This window comes from Alternaria arborescens (assembly GCF_004154835.1).
Source record: "Alternaria arborescens strain FERA 675 chromosome Unknown contig_15, whole genome shotgun sequence".
NCBI lineage: Eukaryota > Fungi > Ascomycota > Dothideomycetes > Pleosporales > Pleosporaceae > Alternaria > Alternaria arborescens.
The window spans coordinates 236,553-255,806 of NW_021167870.1; the positions used below are offsets into that span (position 1 = coordinate 236,553).

General features: G+C 52.1%; 6 protein-coding genes across 6 annotated transcripts; 5 read left to right on the plus strand and 1 right to left on the minus strand.

Moving 5' to 3' along the window:
* Window positions 1-445: 445 nt before the first annotated feature.
* Window positions 446-3,154, minus strand: AA0111_g6886 (hypothetical protein; the record flags this gene model as incomplete). Its single annotated transcript, XM_028653157.1, has 1 exon — window positions 446-3,154. One exon carries the CDS (start codon window positions 3,152-3,154, stop codon window positions 446-448), a length of 2,709 nt encoding a protein of 902 aa, XP_028505344.1.
* Window positions 3,155-5,442: 2,288 nt separating this feature from the next.
* AA0111_g6887 (D-lactate dehydrogenase [cytochrome]) lies at window positions 5,443-7,607 on the plus strand (the record flags this gene model as incomplete). Its single annotated transcript, XM_028653158.1, has 10 exons — window positions 5,443-5,712; window positions 5,769-5,961; window positions 6,009-6,117; window positions 6,173-6,269; window positions 6,357-6,391; window positions 6,441-6,542; window positions 6,594-6,881; window positions 6,940-6,961; window positions 7,017-7,224; window positions 7,279-7,607. 10 exons carry the CDS (start codon window positions 5,443-5,445, stop codon window positions 7,605-7,607), a joined length of 1,653 nt encoding a protein of 550 aa, XP_028505345.1.
* Window positions 7,608-7,917: 310 nt separating this feature from the next.
* On the plus strand, window positions 7,918-9,182 carry AA0111_g6888 (putative aspartate-semialdehyde dehydrogenase; the record flags this gene model as incomplete). The annotated part of the gene is made up of 4 exons (XM_028653159.1): window positions 7,918-7,972; window positions 8,021-8,278; window positions 8,331-9,062; window positions 9,115-9,182. The coding sequence occupies 4 exons, from the start codon at window positions 7,918-7,920 to the stop codon at window positions 9,180-9,182; spliced, it is 1,113 nt and encodes a 370-aa protein (XP_028505350.1).
* Window positions 9,183-9,777: 595 nt separating this feature from the next.
* On the plus strand, window positions 9,778-10,752 carry AA0111_g6889 (40S ribosomal protein; the record flags this gene model as incomplete). Its single annotated transcript, XM_028653160.1, has 3 exons — window positions 9,778-9,850; window positions 9,916-10,279; window positions 10,404-10,752. The coding sequence occupies 3 exons, from the start codon at window positions 9,778-9,780 to the stop codon at window positions 10,750-10,752; spliced, it is 786 nt and encodes a 261-aa protein (XP_028505351.1).
* A 1,407-nt stretch (window positions 10,753-12,159) lies between these two features.
* Window positions 12,160-14,452, plus strand: AA0111_g6890 (hypothetical protein; the record flags this gene model as incomplete). Its single annotated transcript, XM_028653162.1, has 3 exons — window positions 12,160-12,352; window positions 12,415-13,636; window positions 13,687-14,452. 3 exons carry the CDS (start codon window positions 12,160-12,162, stop codon window positions 14,450-14,452), a joined length of 2,181 nt encoding a protein of 726 aa, XP_028505515.1.
* Window positions 14,453-16,768: 2,316 nt separating this feature from the next.
* On the plus strand, window positions 16,769-18,941 carry AA0111_g6891 (hypothetical protein; the record flags this gene model as incomplete). Its single annotated transcript, XM_028653163.1, has 2 exons — window positions 16,769-16,864; window positions 16,920-18,941. The coding sequence occupies 2 exons, from the start codon at window positions 16,769-16,771 to the stop codon at window positions 18,939-18,941; spliced, it is 2,118 nt and encodes a 705-aa protein (XP_028505514.1).
* Window positions 18,942-19,254: the final 313 nt, after the last annotated feature.

The following is a 19,254-nucleotide window of genomic DNA, read 5'->3' on the forward strand; positions in this document are numbered from 1 at the left end:
ACAAGGCGATGTGATGGGGCAGCTGGGGTGGAAAGAAAGCCTCAGAGGAGCAATCGGATGAGGAAGGTGCGGGGTCAAGTCCAGAGCTACTACTCAACAATACGTCTGAGTCGAGATGAGGAAGTTACGAATGGGGAGCAACCTGAGAAGTTGAAAGATGATGGCTGATGTAATGATGAGTTACGGGAAGGCGCAGAGGAAGGAAGCAGGTAGCCGTAGGGTATAAGAATCAGGACAAGATCAAGAAAAGAAATTGAGAGGAGATAAGGCTAGTGTTGAGGTAAAGCTATCGGAGGGTAAAGTTGGAATTAACACTTTAAATAAGGATAGACCGTTGGGTATCTCAGAACTGTCAAATGTCTCACGCACCTTGTATCAAAGTGTTCTTATTTAATGTTTGCAGATTTAGTGGTTGACCATGTCATATTATGCTATAACTCCTTGCTCACAGTTCAGTCATGGTCTCATCGTCTTCCACTGGCATACGACCAGTCCCAGACATAAAGCCTGGAGTAAGTGGCGTGCCTGTCGCAAACTCATCTTCGATGTCGAAATCTGTCTGCTCAAAAGCCTGAAGGCTGCCTGTGGACTTTCTGACTGAGTCAAGTTCGCTAGCTGTGCCTTCTCTCTCACTATCTGGTAATTTGAACTCAGCAGTTGTATGGCGGCGATTCGGCGATACTGGCCTCAGAGCACGCTTGCTTGATGACAAGTTACGTGAGTGTAAGACTGGCTTGGATGTCGAATCCGGTTTTTGGGTGTACGGCGTTTGCATCGTTGGCACTTTGAATGTTGGCCTTGGTCTGGCACGCTTGGGTGTTGGCCCGCCGCCTAGTGAAGAATTGGAGTCGGCAGACGAGGCGAAAGACGCATTTGTGACATGCTCATTGGCCTGGTCAGGTAGTTCTTGGGTATCCACCTGAGCCTTTGGCATGCCTTCTTGAGTGTTGATAGCTGACTTCCGCCGTCTGTGAGTTCGCGGCTCGCGTACAGTTTGGGGCTGAGCGATCTCTTTGAATGTTCGAGAAGCAGGCCGAGTCGGCCGCAGATGCATAGCCATCATTTTCTGAGCGGTTCTGAATTCTTCCAGTTCCTCTTCCTGCTCTCTGCAGAACTCCTCGAGTTCTTGGATTCTTGCCTCTAATGGTGGTATCGAGGCTTGAAGGAATTGAACGTCGCTACGGGTCTTTTCGTGATCATGTCTCTCTTGGCGAGCGCTATTCTGAGCATTGTGCAGCTGAGCCTCTAACTCTTTGCGTTCGTCTTCAGCTCTTCTAGCAGTGGCATTCATATCGCTGGCATGCTTTGCTACAAGCTCTTTCATCATTTCTGCCGATGATTCTTCAAGCTCTTGATAACTTGTCCGCAAGACGTGTAACTGTCGAAGAGCGTCCTCAAGCTCCGCTTCCTTTTCTTCCAACTGATGCTGGTGTTCTATTACTTGTGCTTCAAGTCGTGCAATGTCATCCGATTGTCGAGAAGCCTTTCCTCGTTCCTTTTGAAGCAAATCTTCTGCTTCGTGGCTACGATTCTGATGCTGCTCGCACTGAGTTGTTAAATCTTCAAAGTTTTTCTTCTGCTGCGCCTGAAACTCTCTGAGCTGGTCTATAGTGACGCTCAGCTCATGGACCTTCTCATCACGAGCGTCGATGGCCTGTTTATACTGGTGTGTCATTGAGCGAAGCTCTGACTCTACTGCGCTCGATCTTTCGTGGGCGGCATTCAAAGCCTCGGTTGCGTCTCGTTTTGACGCCTCAAGAGAGGTCTCTATGTCTTGGAGTCTGGAATACATTTGATCCTTCTCTTTGGTCAATTCAGACTTTTGCTGCTCTAGTTGCTGTTGGTCGTCTTTCAAATCTTGCAAGTCCTTGTCCAGGCCGTCTACGTGATCGATGTAGTCCTGTCTTTCTTGGCGTAACGACTCAATTTGTTCTTCAAGATGAGCAGTTTTTTCTTGGAGCTTCACAGACCTCTCTTTCTCTAGCCGTAGCGGCTCTTCGACTGTGTTGCAACGCGTCTCGAGATCACTACAAATCTGTGCCATAGAGCGCATGACGGCATCTCGCTGGTATTTGCTTTGACTTTCTAGCTCCGAATCGAGACGTCTTCTCCAATCTTCTAGATGCTGGCCTGTGTGTTGTGTGCTTGCTTCTTCAAAGAGAGAGATTGAAGGTTGATTCAAACTTTCCATTGAGTGCAAACAAGCATTCAACACTGGAGGAAGGTCTCGCTGTTTCTTAATAAGAGCAGTGACGACGGCTTGCGGTACCGTCGACTCTCCCGGTTGCGCCGCAAGAGCGATGGTGAGTAGAGAAGCGATTGTGGCAGCGACTAATCGCCTACGCACCAATGCCGCATGTGCGTAGCAGCCGGTACCTTCTTTTCTTACAGTAGGATGGGCTAGGTTCGTAAGTTTCTCTTGCAGAGTCTTTGATGACAGTGCACGCAGCACAGTAGTTCGTAGGATGCCAGACGTCATCGTAGCAGTGGCCAACTCATCGATAGCGCCAATAAGATTAGAAGCCTCACGGGAGCCCGGCTGTGAAGCACACGCTGCTAAGATACCTGATACGAGTGCCAAGATGGTTTCCTCCTGGATATGCATTGCAAAGGCTGGCAGAGAAACCGCAAGAAGCTCGGCAAAGTTTTCGGGCTCTGCTATACGAGGAGCTTCTAATAAACACGCTTCGTAGCGTGAGACGATGTCTTGCGGTAAGCTCAGATGGGAACTCGAAAGTATGCCAAGGAATGACAGAGCCTCCAACTGAACGGGTAAACTCGCATCAGAGCTCTGTACTTTGGAAAAGCACTTGCTGTACAGGGTGGCCGCCGAGCTGCTAGATAGATGCCAATTGTCCTTTACATCTTGGCCAATGGACTGTAAAGCTCTAGATGCGATGCGTATACCCTCCACTGCCTCGTCATCTTTGATCCCTCCTCGAAGAACCCACACCACGTTCAAACAGGTTAGTTCAATGGTTTTGTAAGAGTCCTTGGTTGAACCGAACAACTTTTGGCCTGACGGTGTTACCCAATGTTGCTTCAGCCTTTCCGTAGATGTCGGTTCCTCATCAGTAGACGAGCTTTGCAATTTCTCAACTTCTTCAGGATGCTCTGTGAGTAGTACTATACCTTCCGCCCATAAGAATAACATAGAAGACTGTACAACTCTCTTAGATCTGAGTATATTGCACAACTCTGTGTCAAACCGATGTCTCGAGTCCCTTGGAAGAAGGCTGTAGAGCCGACGACATGCTCCATTGAGCATACGATACACTGAACGTAGTGTATCGTAGTTCGGTTGCTGGGTAGCGTGTTCGAAAACATTGAGGAAGAATGTCTGTGCTGTAGCAGGTAATGGAATCGCCTTGGGCAATGGACGAGAGAGGAGAAGCACACATAGCTCGGCGTGCTACATGAAATTAGACAGGATTATACCTCTAAGTTTGTATACTGACCTGCTCAAAGTCGGACTTGGATGAGCTTGCCTTCTTCAGCAAAGTATGAAGAAGTGTCGGTTGCAGGACCAGTAATTCATCTCGAAATTCTGGCGCATGACCTAAATTAACTCGTCAATTCTTGTTGTGTCCCCGATGTTGGAGCGGACAGCGGTAAGCTGCTTACACAAAAGATGTAGCACACGCAACGTGTAAGCATTCAAAGGTAATGCATCGAAGACGATCCTGGCCAGCCTGTTCACCGCACATGGTGACCGGTCTTGGACACATGATCGGATAGTCGGTACGTCTGCTCCAGCCAGAAGATCGTATAGATGCTGTGGAATCTCGCGTCAGCTCAGCAATGATGGCACGCATATGCAGCGAGTCATGTGCTCGGGCTCGAGACCAGGCTAGTGGTGCGACGCGAGGGCGTTGAGAAGATGAGGGGCAATGCGTACGGATAGCGAAGGGGGGTATGGACATTCGATAATCCTTGTCAATTCGGACGTCAGCTTTGCGGTGATATCCGCCATGTCGGCTGAGTCTGTTTGAGTTCGGAGATGGGCCGGATAGTCGTTGTGGAGCGCGCTCGTTGTGCATATGGAACGCGAACGTGTTTGCTATCGCGTTCTCCCGACAACCGAACTAGGTGCCGACATCACCGACTTCCGCATTCGTGTCAATGCACGCGACCATGCAACGTCTCGCATCCCGTGCTCGCACATGCACATCCATGGATGATTCTTGATTGACGTCAGCCATCTATGAATCGTACAGCCGCTGTGCGCAACACTGCTAGTCTTGCAGGCGTGGCGGGGCTTGTTCTATTCTCCGCTTACATATTGCTTCCCATTGGCGGCATTAGAATGTACGCTTCTTTGCTTTTGGCAGCTCCTTCATTGCCTCGCGCGTGATACTCAGCGCTGTGATATGCCGCTCAAGGGGGTACTATACAGTGCTATGTTTCTATACTATAGAGCTGGACACCTCGAAGCTGAAGCCGTTGCCGCGGCATCTACGAACATCCCCGAGCGTTCCGTCTTCACCGGCAAGCAAAGGCCTAAAAACGCGCGTGGGGTGTAACAAACGTCCATGTGCAGCATGTTCCCCCACTCGCTCGATTGTCAGCCAGCATCTGGGCTGCACAGACAAGAGGAGTAAAGTTTAGTGAGGTAATCGTATCACGGTTGCCCAATAGACAGACCATGGCAGGTCTGCCGCATCCCTCAGCTGCTCCACAGGGCTTCCGAGCTCCGCTCTTGAGCCTCAAACGCCATGGGCATCGGGTATCGAGGTTGGCAATTGTTCCTGGCATACGCCTCTTCTGCCACTTATCTCGACCTCGAAAAGGAAGCATACAGTGCAGCAGCGCACCTCGCAGAGTTCCAGATCCACAGCTCCGGTCCTCGTCTGCAGCCGTTCGGGGCCCTAGCGAACGCCTCGTCACGCGACGGCATGCCGTTCGGAATGTCATCCAGCGTCACCTGTCGCCACGATGCATCTCGAACCAACACATTTGCTTGTCATCGCCCTGGTCTTCCCCGCAATCACCTTGCGTGTATTCAAGCCCCCTTGCAGGTGATCATGCACGACTTCATTTGCTGCGTGAGCCGAAAAATTTGATACATAAAATCGGGAATCTAGTCAGCCTCCCACGCTATCACTGGCCCATCCCACGAATTCTGGGACGTGTATTGCGACTTTACCTGTGCGTTGGCCAACGACGCTCAAAGCGATACCCGAAAGAACAATCGCGCCAACTGCGTTTAGACTGAGATATCTCTCCCCGCTCTCACTGTGCTTGCCGTCCAGCTTCTAGATCCACAAAATGCGTACGGCAGCCTTGCTACTATTCTCTCATCTCCTCTTCCCTCACCCTAGTTCGGTAAATGCGCCCTGATCGATATTTAGTGGAGGCGGGTTCGACTTTTAGTTTCATCAACCATCCCAACAGCTGATTGCATCTTCTTCTTCTTCTTCTCTTCTTCGTTGTTGATTTGTCATGTTTCGCCAGCCAGCAGCGCGACTGAGGCAAATAGTCTCACCTTTGCTCAAGCGAGGAGGCGCTCGAGCACGTACCGGACGCGAGCAGACATTCAGATCCGAACATTCTCAACGGCCATTTTGGAACTCAGGAAGGGTCTTGCTGTTTTCTGCCGTCACCGGCACAACTACGTACTTCTATGGCGCCAACGATGAACCTCACAGGATTCAAATGCCATGGCTCAAGTCCTCAGGACCCCAATATGCGTCCAAACACGAGATGGAGAAGGTAGGCTCGCGAGTCGTGCAAAGGTTCGCACGCATCAGTCACTCACCTGGATGCAGGCAATTGAAGAATTAAGGACAACACTTGGAGAAGATGCGATTAGTACCGATGACGAAGATTTGCACAGACATGGATACTCGGAATGGTCGTCCATTAACATCGACCAGCTCCCAGTTGCGGTGGCTTACCCAAAATCTACGGAAGAGTGTGCCTCGATCGCCAAGGTCTGCTACAAATACAAGATACCCATGAGTATGTTTACGAGGATAGACGAAGAGATGGGTGTTGATAGCGTACAGTTCCCTATTCTGGAGGATCAAGCCTTGAGGCCAACTTCTCGGCTCCGTTTGGCGGAATGAGCATCGACTTCTCCTTCATGGACCAGATAGTGGTCTTGCACGAAGATGAGTAAGTGCAGAATTCGCTCAGCATACCAAATCTACGATACTAACGTAGCCTGTAGTATGGATGTCGTAGTTCAGCCTTCGGTACCCTGGATGAGTCTCAACGACCAGATCAAAGACTCAGGTCTGTTCTTTCCAGTTGACCCCGGTCCATCGGTACGTTCTCATGTGTTACACTACATCGCGACCAACAAGCGGAAATCCCAAAGCGGAAATCCGAACCTATGTTAACGGACGTGGCAGGCTCGAATTGGAGGCATGGTTGGTACAAGCTGCAGGTGAGGTCGCCGACTGCTGGCGACATGGTTTCTATAGCTAACGTCACAGTGGGACTAACGCGGTGCGATACGGCACGATGAAGGATTGGGTCATTAATCTGACCGTTGTCCTCGCGGACGGCACAATCATTAAAACAAGACGCAGGCCTAGGTATGCAAGATGATTATAATTTCCGATATGAGAATGACTAAAAGTCTCTAGAAAATCGTCTGCCGGTTACAATCTTACCAACCTCTTCGTTGGCTCCGAAGGAACACTGGGCATAGTGACCGAAATCACTTTGAAACTCGCTGTAGTGCCCCAAGAAACCAGTGTCGCAGTTGTGACTTTCCCCACGATTCGAGATGCCGCAGCAGCAGCTTCCAAGGTGTTGCGCGCTGGAATACCAGTAGCTGCGATGGAAATCATGGACGACGTGCAAATGGGGGTGATCAACAAAGCCGGATCAACGACCAAGAAATGGAAAGAATTACCGACCATGTTTTTCAAGTAAGTCGTCAAGATAACTGTTTGACATGTGAAAGCATACACTAAGAGCCGCACACAGATTCTCGGGAACCAAAGCAGGGGTATGTCAGCCCTATGCGGCCTGCATTTACCCAGAATGAAACTGACTGCATGTAGGTACAAGAGAACATTGAGCTGGTGAAGTCCATTTCAAGGAAACACAAAAGCGGAGATTTTGAGTTTGCTGTCAGCGCCGAGGAGCAGAAGACACTATGGTCGGCGCGCAAGGAGTCTTTGTGGAGCATGTTAGCGCTCCGTCGCGAGGGTGACGAGGTGTGGTCAACGGATGTCGCGGTGCCCATTTCCAGACTGCCTGACATTATCGGTGTGTTGTCACGCTAAGCTTAATATTGAAGCGGGTTTGCTGATTTGTCGACAGAAATCTCCAAGAAGGAAATGGATGACCTCGGCCTTTTCGCGAGCATCCTAGGTCACATTGGAGACGGCAACTTCCACGAAAGCATCATGTACAACAGCAAGGATCCCAAAGAGCGAGCAGCTGTGGAGAAATGCGTTCACGACATGGTCGACCGTGCGCTTGAGATGGAGGGCACATGTACCGGCGAGCACGGCATTGGGTTGGGAAAGAAAGCATCACTGGAAAAGGAGCTCGGCCTAGACACCATCAACGTGATGAGAAGCATCAAGGGCGCATTGGACCCGTACTGGCTCATGAACCCAGGAAAGATCATGGACGCTCAGGCGTAGAGTTGCATACTGACACGGCACATTTCTTCTCGTTCTGGTTCCTCGAGGAGCATCCATGGGGAGGATGTCTGACATTCTGGTGCATTTGTTAGGGCATACATAGATTTCTCAGCATCTCAATCATTGAGTACCGTTCTGGTTTGGTAATGAAAAAGTACGATTTGCGGCAAAGAGATGACTGTTCAAGATGCTCGCGCGCATGGAGACCTCCGTGATCGGCTGGCGTCGCGTTTTCCACCCCACTCCCCGCGTCATACCTGAACTTTATGAACTCCATTGACTCAATTCCTCAACACCAACAACCACCACAATGGACGCTGAAAAGTTTACATCTCAAAGCAAGAGCTTTCCCAAGAAGAAGTGCGGTCAGTGTAGTTTCTCATTTGAGAGATTATTGACTAACTGAATTGCAGGTGTGCTCGGCGCGACTGGCTCAGTCGGCCAGCGCTTCATCCTCCTTCTGGCACTACACCCACACTTTGAACTACACGCTGTTGGAGCATCTGAGCGGTCAGCTGGCAAGAAGTACAAGGATGCCGTCAAGTGGAAGCAGGCGCTGCCTTTCTCCGAGCGCATTGGAGAATTGGTGGTGAAGAAATGCACACCTGAAGAGTTCAAGGACTGTGACATGGTCTTCTCTGGACTCGACAGCGATGTCGCCGGAGACGTCGGTAAGTAAACGCGCATGCGCTCAGAGTAAGAAAGATTTCTGACGCATTGTAGAAATGGCTTTTCTCAAGTCCGAACTGGCCGTCTTCTCCAACGCAAAGAACTACCGCCGTGATCCTCTCGTACCGCTCGTCGTTCCCACCGTGAACCTCCCACATCTCGACGTCATCAAGCACCAGAGACAACATCACAAGCTGGAGAAGGGCTTCCTTGTCTGCAACTCGAACTGCGCAGTCATCGGTCTCGTCATACCGTTCGCAGCACTACAAGCCAAGTTCGGTCCCATAGATCAAGTCTCAGTCGTCACAATGCAGGCCGTGTCTGGCGCTGGCTACCCCGGCGTAAGCAGCATGGACATCATCGACAACGTCGTGCCCTTTATATCAGGCGAGGAAGACAAGCTCGAGACGGAGGCATCTAAGATCCTCGGAAGCGTCAACGACGACGTCACAGGATTCGTAGACCAGCCTATGAAGGTCTCTGCAGCATGCAACCGCGTACCAGTACTTGACGGACACACTGCATGCGTATCGCTACGCTTCCAACGCCGCCCGGCACCCAGCGCAGAGGAGGTCAAGCAGGCAATGCGCGAGTATGTGTCTGATGCGCAAAAACTGGGTTGCCCATCAGCGCCTGCAAAGGCTATTGTGGTCATGGACGAGGCGGATAGGCCGCAGCCAAGACTAGATAGAGAGACAGATCGGGGATATGCTGTCAGTGTAGGTAGGATAAGAGAGGACGAGGCAGGCATCTTTGATCTCAAGTTCGTCGCACTTAGCCACAACAGTAAGTCTGACTTGCACCTGAAGGTACCCGGGACATCGCTAACTAGTCGCAGCTGTCATTGGAGCGGCAGGATCGTCGATATTGAACGCAGAAGCGGCGGTACTGAAGGGCTATGCCTAGTGTCGATACAAAAAGATATAATCCAGACCAGGAAAAGTTCAATCGCATGTCTCCAAAAGTTGAGAAGTGCCTAACGATCAATTGCTTTTTCAACATGATGTGAGACGAGACGCCAATGATACCGTTTCGTATCACGAAAAGCTGCCATGGTGATGCAGAGGGATGCACCGATATTGTGCTGTAGCCCAACTAACATGGTACAGCATTTTCCATTTGTTCCGGTAGACGAGTCTTTGTGAATGTTGCGCTGCACTGTATCGAAGAGAGAAGCTAAACATCTCTTTGGAGCAGAGCACTCCTTCCTACCACAGCAAGGCTTATTAAGAGCTATGTAGACGTAAGAGCTGTATAGACATAACAGAGAATCCAGAAGTTTACAATATTATTAATTTTTACGAGTTTTCTTGTTAGATGCTAATGTACACTGTAAGGTAGGGCTCGTGTTGGTGATGCGGCAGTGGCAGGCGCGCCGGACTTGGTGGCGCTAGCCTCTCGCCTAACACTAGCGTGCGTGAGCAAATATCGCACACTGGATCTTCAGATCTCAAGACAGGAATCCGACAACCTCGACGACTAACCTCACACAACAGTCAAAATGGCCCGTGGACCCGTCAAGCACCAGAAGCGCCTCAGCGCGCCCTCGCACTGGCTCCTGGACAAGCTGTCCGGTACGCGCAACTCCTGCAATCGACGCAAAATGCGACATCGCGAGATCAAAACTGACATGTTGCAGGTGCCTACGCTCCCAAGGCCTCCCCCGGTCCTCACAAGCTCCGCGACTCCCTTCCTTTGATCATCTTCCTCCGCAACCGCTTGAAGTATGCGCTCAACGCCCGCGAGGTCAACGCCATTCTCATGCAGCGTCTGGTCAAGGTCGACGGCAAGGTCCGCACCGACTCCACCTTCCCCTCCGGTTTGATGGATGTCATCTCTATTGAGAAGACTGGCGAGAACTTCCGCCTGATCTATGACACCAAGGGCCGCTTCACCGTCCACAGGATCACAGACGAGGAGGCACAATACAAGCTCGGCAAGGTCAAGCGCGTCCAGCTTGGCAAGGGCGGAATTCCCTACTTGGTTACGCACGATGCGCGAACGTAAGTTCCCGCTCTATCAGCCGTTGGACCACAGTTTGGGCTAGGTGTCTGAGGGAAACCTCTTTCATCAGGCATAAGACCAGGGTCTGGCTATGTCAGAATTGCTGCTAAAATTTTTGTGTAGAATCCGCTACCCCGACCCCGCCATCAAGGTCAACGACACCGTCAAGGTCGACCTCGCCACTGGCAAGATCACCGACTTCATCAAGTTCGACACTGGTGTCATTGTCATGGTTACCGGTGGTCGTAACATGGGTCGTGTCGGTGTCATCACTCACCGTGAGCGCCACGACGGAGGCTTCAACATTGTCCACTTGAAGGATGCCGTTGACAACGAGTTCACCACTCGTGAGTCCAACGTTATCATCATCGGAAAGGAGAAGCCATGGATCTCTCTGCCCAAGGGTAAGGGTGTCAAGCTCTCCATTGCTGAGGAGCGTGACCGCCGCAGGGCTTACGCCATCGCTCACTAAACGTGTGGCGGGTGTAGTTGTAGGTTAGCATATGAAGTACCCATGAGTTCATGACCATAGGTGCAGGACTCGGATCCTAAAATTAAGGCGTTCGTGATCACCTATGGGGAGGTTGATCGGATCTGGCGTATCTGCATTTCCATACGAATACCATGTGAGGTCTGAGAATCAAGCAAATAAACACTTCCATCTTCCCCAATAAAATGCTTTGAATGGACATGCTATATGTGGAGTCGTGCAGGCTTTGTGACGGCTCGGGTCGCCTTATTGCACGGTAGGGGGTTAGAGGCGAAAGACTCCAGACAAAGAGGATCTCGCGTGGAATGCGATAAGTGTAGTGATATAGGTTGGTGGCGTTTGGCTGATCCTTTTTTCCTGGGATTAGGCTGGGGTCGATAGGAGGGCGCTATGTTTGTGCACTGTTTCGAGCAGATAAGGCATTGCAATGTATAGAGCCGCAACGTCGACAAAAGCAAATTCATGCCCACAATGGGTGGTGTTGATGCTCGCTGCGCTGCCTCAGAACTAGGAAGATGAGCGTCTGTGTGTTTCAGGCGTTTGGCAGCCTCGTCTGAAAGACAAGGACACAAGAGGCTGGCATTGTGTGTACCTGGAAGATGACAGTGGGGCGTGCGACTAGCGAAATGAGACGATAGATACCCTTGTCATAATACTCGGGAGAGCAGCGTGGACGCGCGTGGGACTCCGACTGAGGCTCCGAAGACAAGCAGAGTCGCAGGGTAAGACACGGTTGCTGCGCGGGCCAGGGGCGTGACACGATGGCCTGGTCGTGGTGAAAGAAAAATAGCGCCGTCGAGCGATTCCTCCAACAAGCATACATCCACTGCGAGACTTGGTCGACGTCTGCTGCAACAAGGTGTCAATGGCTCGATAGTGTGCCGCCTTGCTACCAAGTTTATTGCAGCGACTAGCCTGGCATAGCTCCAACGTTCGCTCCGTCGCGCAATTCACGCCCGCCATTGGCTGCGCGTCCGCTCGTTACTTGCGCTGCTGCAGCACCGTCTGTCGCTCCTGCCTCCAGCTCCGCCCACCACCTGCCCCCTCGAGCCCACCACGCTTCCCCGCAACCCCCAAACAGCCCAGCGAAGGCCAACGCGGACCAGCTGTGTGCCGTATCGCGGCCTCTGCCACTGTCGCATACACGCTTCGAGGTACCAATGACACAGCAGGCATTACCTGTGTAACCTCACTCGTCGCTCGTTTCACGTCGGGAGAAAGAGTCGCGCCCCAGGCACGTTTACGACTGCGCCCACTGCCACGCCACGAGCCGGCAGACCGTCTGCTCCTTCACACTTGCAGTTCTCCAACACCACGCCGTCGCATCTCGAGAGCCGGTCTCTGGCGAGCCGCAATTCCACGCCCTAGACTCTGCTATCCTTCGCCGTCATGTTGCGCCCTGCGACCCCGTTGTCCATACTATTCTTCGTCGCATTCGTGCTGCTGCTGCTCTCGACGCTGTCGACGCCTCTCATCAAGAGCATTCCCCTCGCTACCTATCGTGGTGTTCACTTTGGAGTCCTCGGCTACTGCGAGAATGGCGATCAAGGCTGCAAAGGGCCCATGATCGGGTACAACACAGGTATGGCTCTATATATATATATATCGTATATATGCGACCAAGATGCTAACAGTTGGATACAGAGAAGCTATTTGCAGGCGAAGACAGCTCCGACTTCTCCCTCCCATCCGCCCAGCGCCATGCGCTTTCTTCCATCCTCATCGTGCACCCTGTCGCAGCTCTCATGACGCTGATATGCTTTGGTCTCTCCGTTGCTGCCCACTTTCACTCGCCCGCCCATTCGCCGCGCTACCTCCTCGCCCTGCTCATATTCACGTTCCCGACTCTTCTGGTCTCACTACTCGCTTTCCTCGTTGATATCTTGCTATTCGTTCCGCACGTAGGATGGGGAGGATGGATTGTGCTAGGTGCTACCATCATTATCGTCGCAAGCGGAATCGTCACCTGTGCGATGAGGCGCACACTGGTCAGCCGCAAGGCGCGTAAGAAGCGCATCGCCGAGAACGACGACATGAACGGCCAGACCTACTACGCGAACCGCAACAATGCAACCGTCACTACCGAGTTTCCCAAGGCTGAATCACCGCCCCCTCTTTCTGGTGAGACAATGACTGGCGGCATGGCAGGCGGCAATGCGGCCTACTTTGATTCCTCCAAGCCATCGCCCAACGACGACATGCAGCCTCTGAACCAGCGCAACCCTTCGCTTAAGACGGTTAGCAGTGGAGGAGATCGCTCTGAGAACATGAACCCACCAAACCGTGGCCCCTCTGGTCGTCGACAGCCAATGGATCAGTACGGCAACCCTGTTCCACCCATGCCAAACGACGGATTCGCCATGATGAACGGTGCTCCGCGCGGAAGAGGAGGTCCAATGAGGGGTCGTGGAGGTCCACCAAGAGGCGGGCAGTACGGTGGCCCAAGAGGAGGAGGCTATGGTCCAAGAGGAGGCATGCGAGGACCTCCACCACCAGGATGGAACGGTGGCGGACGAGGTGGACGACCTCCGAATGGACCTCCGATGCAAGGTCAGCCGCCAATGGGCCGCGGAGCGCCTCCTCCAGGATACAACAACAACGACTTTTACAACCAAGGACCACCACCCCGTGAGCAATCACCATATGGCAGAGCACCTCCGCCTGGTCAGGGACCACCACTGCCAATTGGCCAAGCCATTGAGATGGACAACCGCACAGGAACGCCTCCAACAAACTATGGACTGAGGGAAAGTGACGGCGACGTTGCAGGCATGCTCGCTCTTCAACAGGGCGGCTTCCCTGCTGGTGCACCCCAAAGGCGACCATCTGATGGGGTCATGAGCCCAACTAGCGAATATTCCACCGAGTGAGTACTACGTATCTTCAATTTGTGTGTATTTTGTTAATGTTCAACAGTGAATCCGCATTACGGCCACAGCCCCTACAACAACAACAACAGCCGCCTATGCCACAGCAACAGCAGCAATACATGCCAGTGCGAGCAGGATGGAATCAACAACAGATTCCATCAGATCAAACAGTCAACACTTTGAACAGCAGTAGCCGTGGCCTATCACCAATTCAAGACTCACCTGTTGAAATGCCTGCTCAGCTATCCCAGTTCGGTGGGCCCAACAGGCCAGAACGCAGTTCCGACTACTATGAAGATGTGGATCCCAGGTTCGCAGAGCCCGCACAAGCTCAAGCACCTCCACCACTACCGAGCTCTCTCATGCCCGGTGGTTTCGCTCCACCCAACCCCAACTTCCTCTCAACAACAAACTCCAGCGACACCAATCTCCCACGCAACAGTTCCTACGACGACCTTCCAGAAGGCGCGCGCTCACCCGCCGCGAGTGAAGCCTCACACTTCACTTCCGTCTCACAACGTCCTGTCAACCCCAACTGGCGACCCGAGATGGGTGCTGCAGCCGGTCAATTTGCGCCTTTCCCAGGCCCACGTAGACCCATGCGACAGGAAGACGTCATCCTTGAAGCCAACGCTGCCAACCCCGACTTTATGATTCCTGGCGCGGGTCGCGGTCGCGGTCGAGGACGCGGGGGCCCTGGTGGTGGCAGGGGAAGAGGCGGTGGAGGCATGATGATACCTCCTGCTACTATGATGGGACCAGGACCTGGACTGTCGAATCAATCGAGATATCCAGGTGCTAATGCCATGTAGGGATGGCATCTGAGTCTCTTACGGTAAAGGGATACCGTTTGTTCCTTGACCTCTTTTCTCCTCTTTTCTCTCTCACTCTTCTGAGGTTTTCTCTTCCAAGGTGTACAAAACTTTCCGTTTGCATCTGCACACTTGAGCATACCTTAATTTCTAGTCCAGCAGCGAGCTGTTCACCCTGGCCGCTGCCACACAATTCTTTTTTCTTTTTCTACTTCTTCCGCTGGACCGGATCGAAGGGAGATGAAGATATCTCTACTCCGCCAGTCCTGAGCTTCAACGTCCTCATGGTAGCGGATACCCCAGCCGACTTTGTCGACTTTTGCTTGCATTTTGTTGTTCTTGGTTCCCTTTCACGAATACACATGAGCGCTCTTCATCCTCTTCCGCTTCTGCTTTTCTTGTTTTCTCATTGCGAAAGGGTCAGGTAAACGATTAGCCCTGGGAATATGGGCGGACTTTTGCACTTTTAACAACGAACTCCCGAATGAGGGGACGCGGAAACTGTTTTGGGGGAATGGACTGTACATAAGCTTCTGATGGAGAACTTGGGTGGATGACTATTGGTAGGGGTTGCTTGGATGCGTGAGTGGATGGTAAGAAGATAAGATAGTGAATAACCAATGTTAAAACTTTTACACAAATGAGGCAGCAATGGCATCACTCGAGCAGCGTGTGTTGTCTTTGGCGATACATGACTATAGCAGTCTTGTTGTGAACCACAGAGTGTGCTAACAGGCCGAATCCAGTCGTATCCTCTCTGTCTCACATTCGTATACCGTCGGCACCCATACACGTACACAGATTCGTACTGTCAAGTGATGATGGGGCCGTAGACGAACCACGTGATTCATCTTGACATCGGAAAGCACCCCTATATGCCGGACATAAATATCCATCGCATGTCGTGCAGTAGTAGCATTCTAGGCTTATCGCTCCCAGCAACCGTCTCGGAATACATTCCGGATACTATCGTTCGTTTGTTGAGCTGCGTGGCTGAAGATAATACTGCCGTTCAACCTCCCGGCGTCGTGAAGAATTTTCCGTCGGATGCGATCAGCTGCGGACGGGCCATCATTGCGTGCATCTCCGGGTGAATTAGTGTTCTAGCGCAGCACTTCCCCAGACGAGGACTCACGATGTCAAGCTTGGCATTACACATCGCGCACTTTGGAATGCACCGTCCCCAGATTTCTACCCCAGGATTTCTGCAACAATGCTTTTGTCACCCTTACCGCCATCGTATCGAGTTTGCGGGGTATCGACTAGTCGGTAGTCGTGGCTCTGCCGAACTCTATAGAAGCTCGCGACGTGCCTCGTCACGAAGCCACTAGCGATATGCAATTGCTTAACAAGAGCCCGGTAGCCTGGCGCCGAGCAAGGGAAGAACTCGACAAGCAGTGCAGTAGCGCAGTTGGCAACTGCCGATCAAGCAGAGCCTCCTTGGAAAAGATAACGGTCCCTACACCTTCGTGTGCTACACCTTGATTACGAGGGCATGAGGCAGCTTGTGTGATAGGTCCCTTCGTTACGAGGCGGTCACAAAGGCGGTTCTTCCTTCAGAGTCATACCGATATGTGCATGCACTGATACGGATAGGCCTGGACGCTGCCTTGGTTGACGCTCCGACATCGTCATGGGGCATGCGCGCAGACGTGGCTTTATCTTGGGTTGAGGTATCGTGAAGCAAGATGATGCCGCCAGTGGAGCCAAGCGCCAGCGCTAACCACACACAGTTATCAATTCCACTTCTTTCATCCCACTTCTGGTTCACTGTGGGGTAGCCGTTGATCAGGCTTATCTCCAGACTCTCAACATGCTCATGATGCTTTTTCAGCCATAATCTCCTTCACGAGCCCGCTGTGGATGATAATTCCAGGCGATGCGGATAAACTATCCATCGCATGTCCAACTTTTCCGCTCTGCGGGCGTCCTCCCATAGAGGGGTTTAAAAGCGGAAAACGTCAGTGCGAATCCAAGTGGCTGGCCAATCAGCCTCACTCCGATGCATGATACGGATGCATCGGGGAAAGCTAGACTGCTGAAAGGCCGAAGCTCGGCATCTAGGCTTGGACTCCCTGCATTAACCACACCAGCGACACCTTTTTATCAGCTGCTATCTTGGCCCACCCCAGTCTAATGATAGGCGAAGGGAACCACCGGGTCTGTCACTGCGCCGTCACGCGCATTTGAAGGGTCGTTTCCGCATTGTCTGGATCCGCATCTTAAGTCCTGTTACTTCACACCGGGAATCTCACCCCATTGTCGTTCGACATTCCCAGACCTCCTCCCCTCACCAAGTCTACCCACATTCTCAACATGCCCACATTTGCTCAAGACAAGGTTCTGGCGAGAGATCTGAAGGCTAAGAAGACCAAGTCCAGGAACGGATGTGGTCGATGCAAGCTCAAGAGAGTAAGAATCCTACGTCTTTGCCTGCCGTGTTGGCCACTTGCTAACAATAGTAAAGCTCAAGTGTGACGAGACCGCTCCCGGTTGCTTGCAGTGCAAGAAGAGGAACGTCGCATGCCCTGGCTACGAGAAGACTCTGAAATGGTCGACAAAGTACGAAGTCTTCAACCCTGCCCAGTCCAAGTCCACCTCTCCTAGGCCTAGATCGACACCTGACGCCACTTCTGCTGTCCCTACGGCTGCCAAATCTCCCCTTCCCCAAAACGTCGCCAGCGGCATTGAGGCTGCGTTGGCTGCCGTACTCCCTGCAGGCAGGAAGAACATCACCCCTACACAGCAACTCTCAACAACACAGACTTCATCAGCAATCCCATCTCCACCGAGCTTCGAGGAACCAGCCTCAATACACGAGTCTTCTACCGAGGATGGTGACTCTCCCCGCGAGTACGAGCCCTTCCCCATGGAGGATGTTAACAACATAGATCCTATCATGCTTGACGGATTCGCGGATGCTATGCAAATGCCCAATGAAGACTTCAACTTCGACCCATTTGAGACCATCGACTTCGACTCTGGATCACTGGAGGACCTTACCTTTGACATGCAAGACCTCTCACAGAAGCAAGACATGACTTCCTCTTCATTACCTACAATGGAACGAGATTCAATACGGGAATCCAGCCCCAGACTCTCGCGCTCATTGCTTCTCGACTTGTATCGTCTTCCAAGTCCTTCTCCAGACCCATCCTCACCGGATGATGTAGAGTCACTACTCGTCCAGCATTACTTCAAGGATGTCTGTGGTGTATTTTCTTCTTTTGATTCTGTTCTTAATCCTTTCCGGACTACCATTGGCCGCATCTACAAGGAGTGTCCTTCCATCAACTATGCGATCCAATCCATGGCTGCTGCGCACCTGGCTAACACCTTCCCCAACATGGCGGCAACAGGCCTTGAGCTACAGCGCAAGGCTCGTGAGGCATTGGAAGCAGAGCTCCCGCTTGCACAAAGGGACCACAAAAGCACGACCAAAACTTTCTTGAGCATCATGCTGCTGGGTCTCACTACATCATGGCACGACAGCAACGCACTTGGACTAGAGTACCTGTCTCTCGCAAGAGATCTGATCTTACCTAAGCTCTTCAGCCGGTCAAGAGGAATCGAGTTCGAGCGTGAAGCACAGTTCTTTGAGGAATCCTTGATCCACTGGGAGATGCTCATGGGCTTCGTAACAGAAGACGCAATGAGCTTCTCTCCCAAGTCAGGACTGCGACCTAGCATCACCTCCAAGAAGACTACTCCTGCTGCACGCGGACCACAAGGCAAGATTGTTCCTCATCCTTGGACAGGCATCGCACCTATGATTCACTTCCTGTTTGCTGAGGTCGGTCGCCTGGTTCGTAAGGAGCGCTCAATGGATCGGGAATCCTCCATGGACCTCCGTCGACGACAGGAAAACCTTCAGAACGCCGCATCGCTCGAAGAAGACCTCTTGGCTGTCGACTATCCATCGGTTGACCAGGTCATTGACACGGGTGATGAGCGTACTCCCAAGGAACACTTCGTTACCATTGCTGAAGCGTATCGTCTTGCTGGCTTGTTGGAAATCTACCGCGTCTTCCCTTCCATTCTTCGCAAGCGTTTGGGATCAGACAAGCCTAAGGGCTCCGACAACATGAACCTTGACTTCCCAGCCCCACGATTTGAGACAGTCTACGAGGATACTGACATGAAGTTATGGCTCAACTCTCTTGCGATGCACATCATCGGCTCGCTTCAGTCTCTGCCCTCTTCGTCTGGTACATTCTGTATTCAGCCTCTTCTGCTCGTCGTTGCTGCCTCTGAGCTAAAGTTCGTCTCATCGATTGACTTCTTCGATGTCCAGGCCAATGACTCAGAGATTGTTGGTGCTCGCGAGTTCATCATTAGGCGTTTGCAAGAGTTCGCCCTTAGGCTACCTAACAAGCCCCTTCGCAAGATGATTCAGCTTATCAAGGAGACATGGCGCCAGTCCGATGAGGGCCATGATGCCTTCTGGATCGACGTCATGAACGAGAAGGGTTACCACACCATCATGTGAGCCTGACTCTGTCGACCTCTACCAGTTCAGCGAGCGGGATCCGGCGGCTCCCCTCAACCAAAACTTTGTCCTTTCTACGATACACTTACGACGTCACATTAGCGCTTTTCCTGGATACGGCATTTCTCTACGGCGTTCGACATCCTGTTCCTGTTTTCTTTTACGCGCGCCATTCCCGGAGACCAATCTTGTGGTCTTCACCTGTACGACTGTACCCACAGTTCCTCGATACGAACTCTAATGTACGGCTTCCACCTATACCTCTCGGTTCTCAAGCATCCTGGTGATGTGAATGCGGACTCCTGGCCTACTG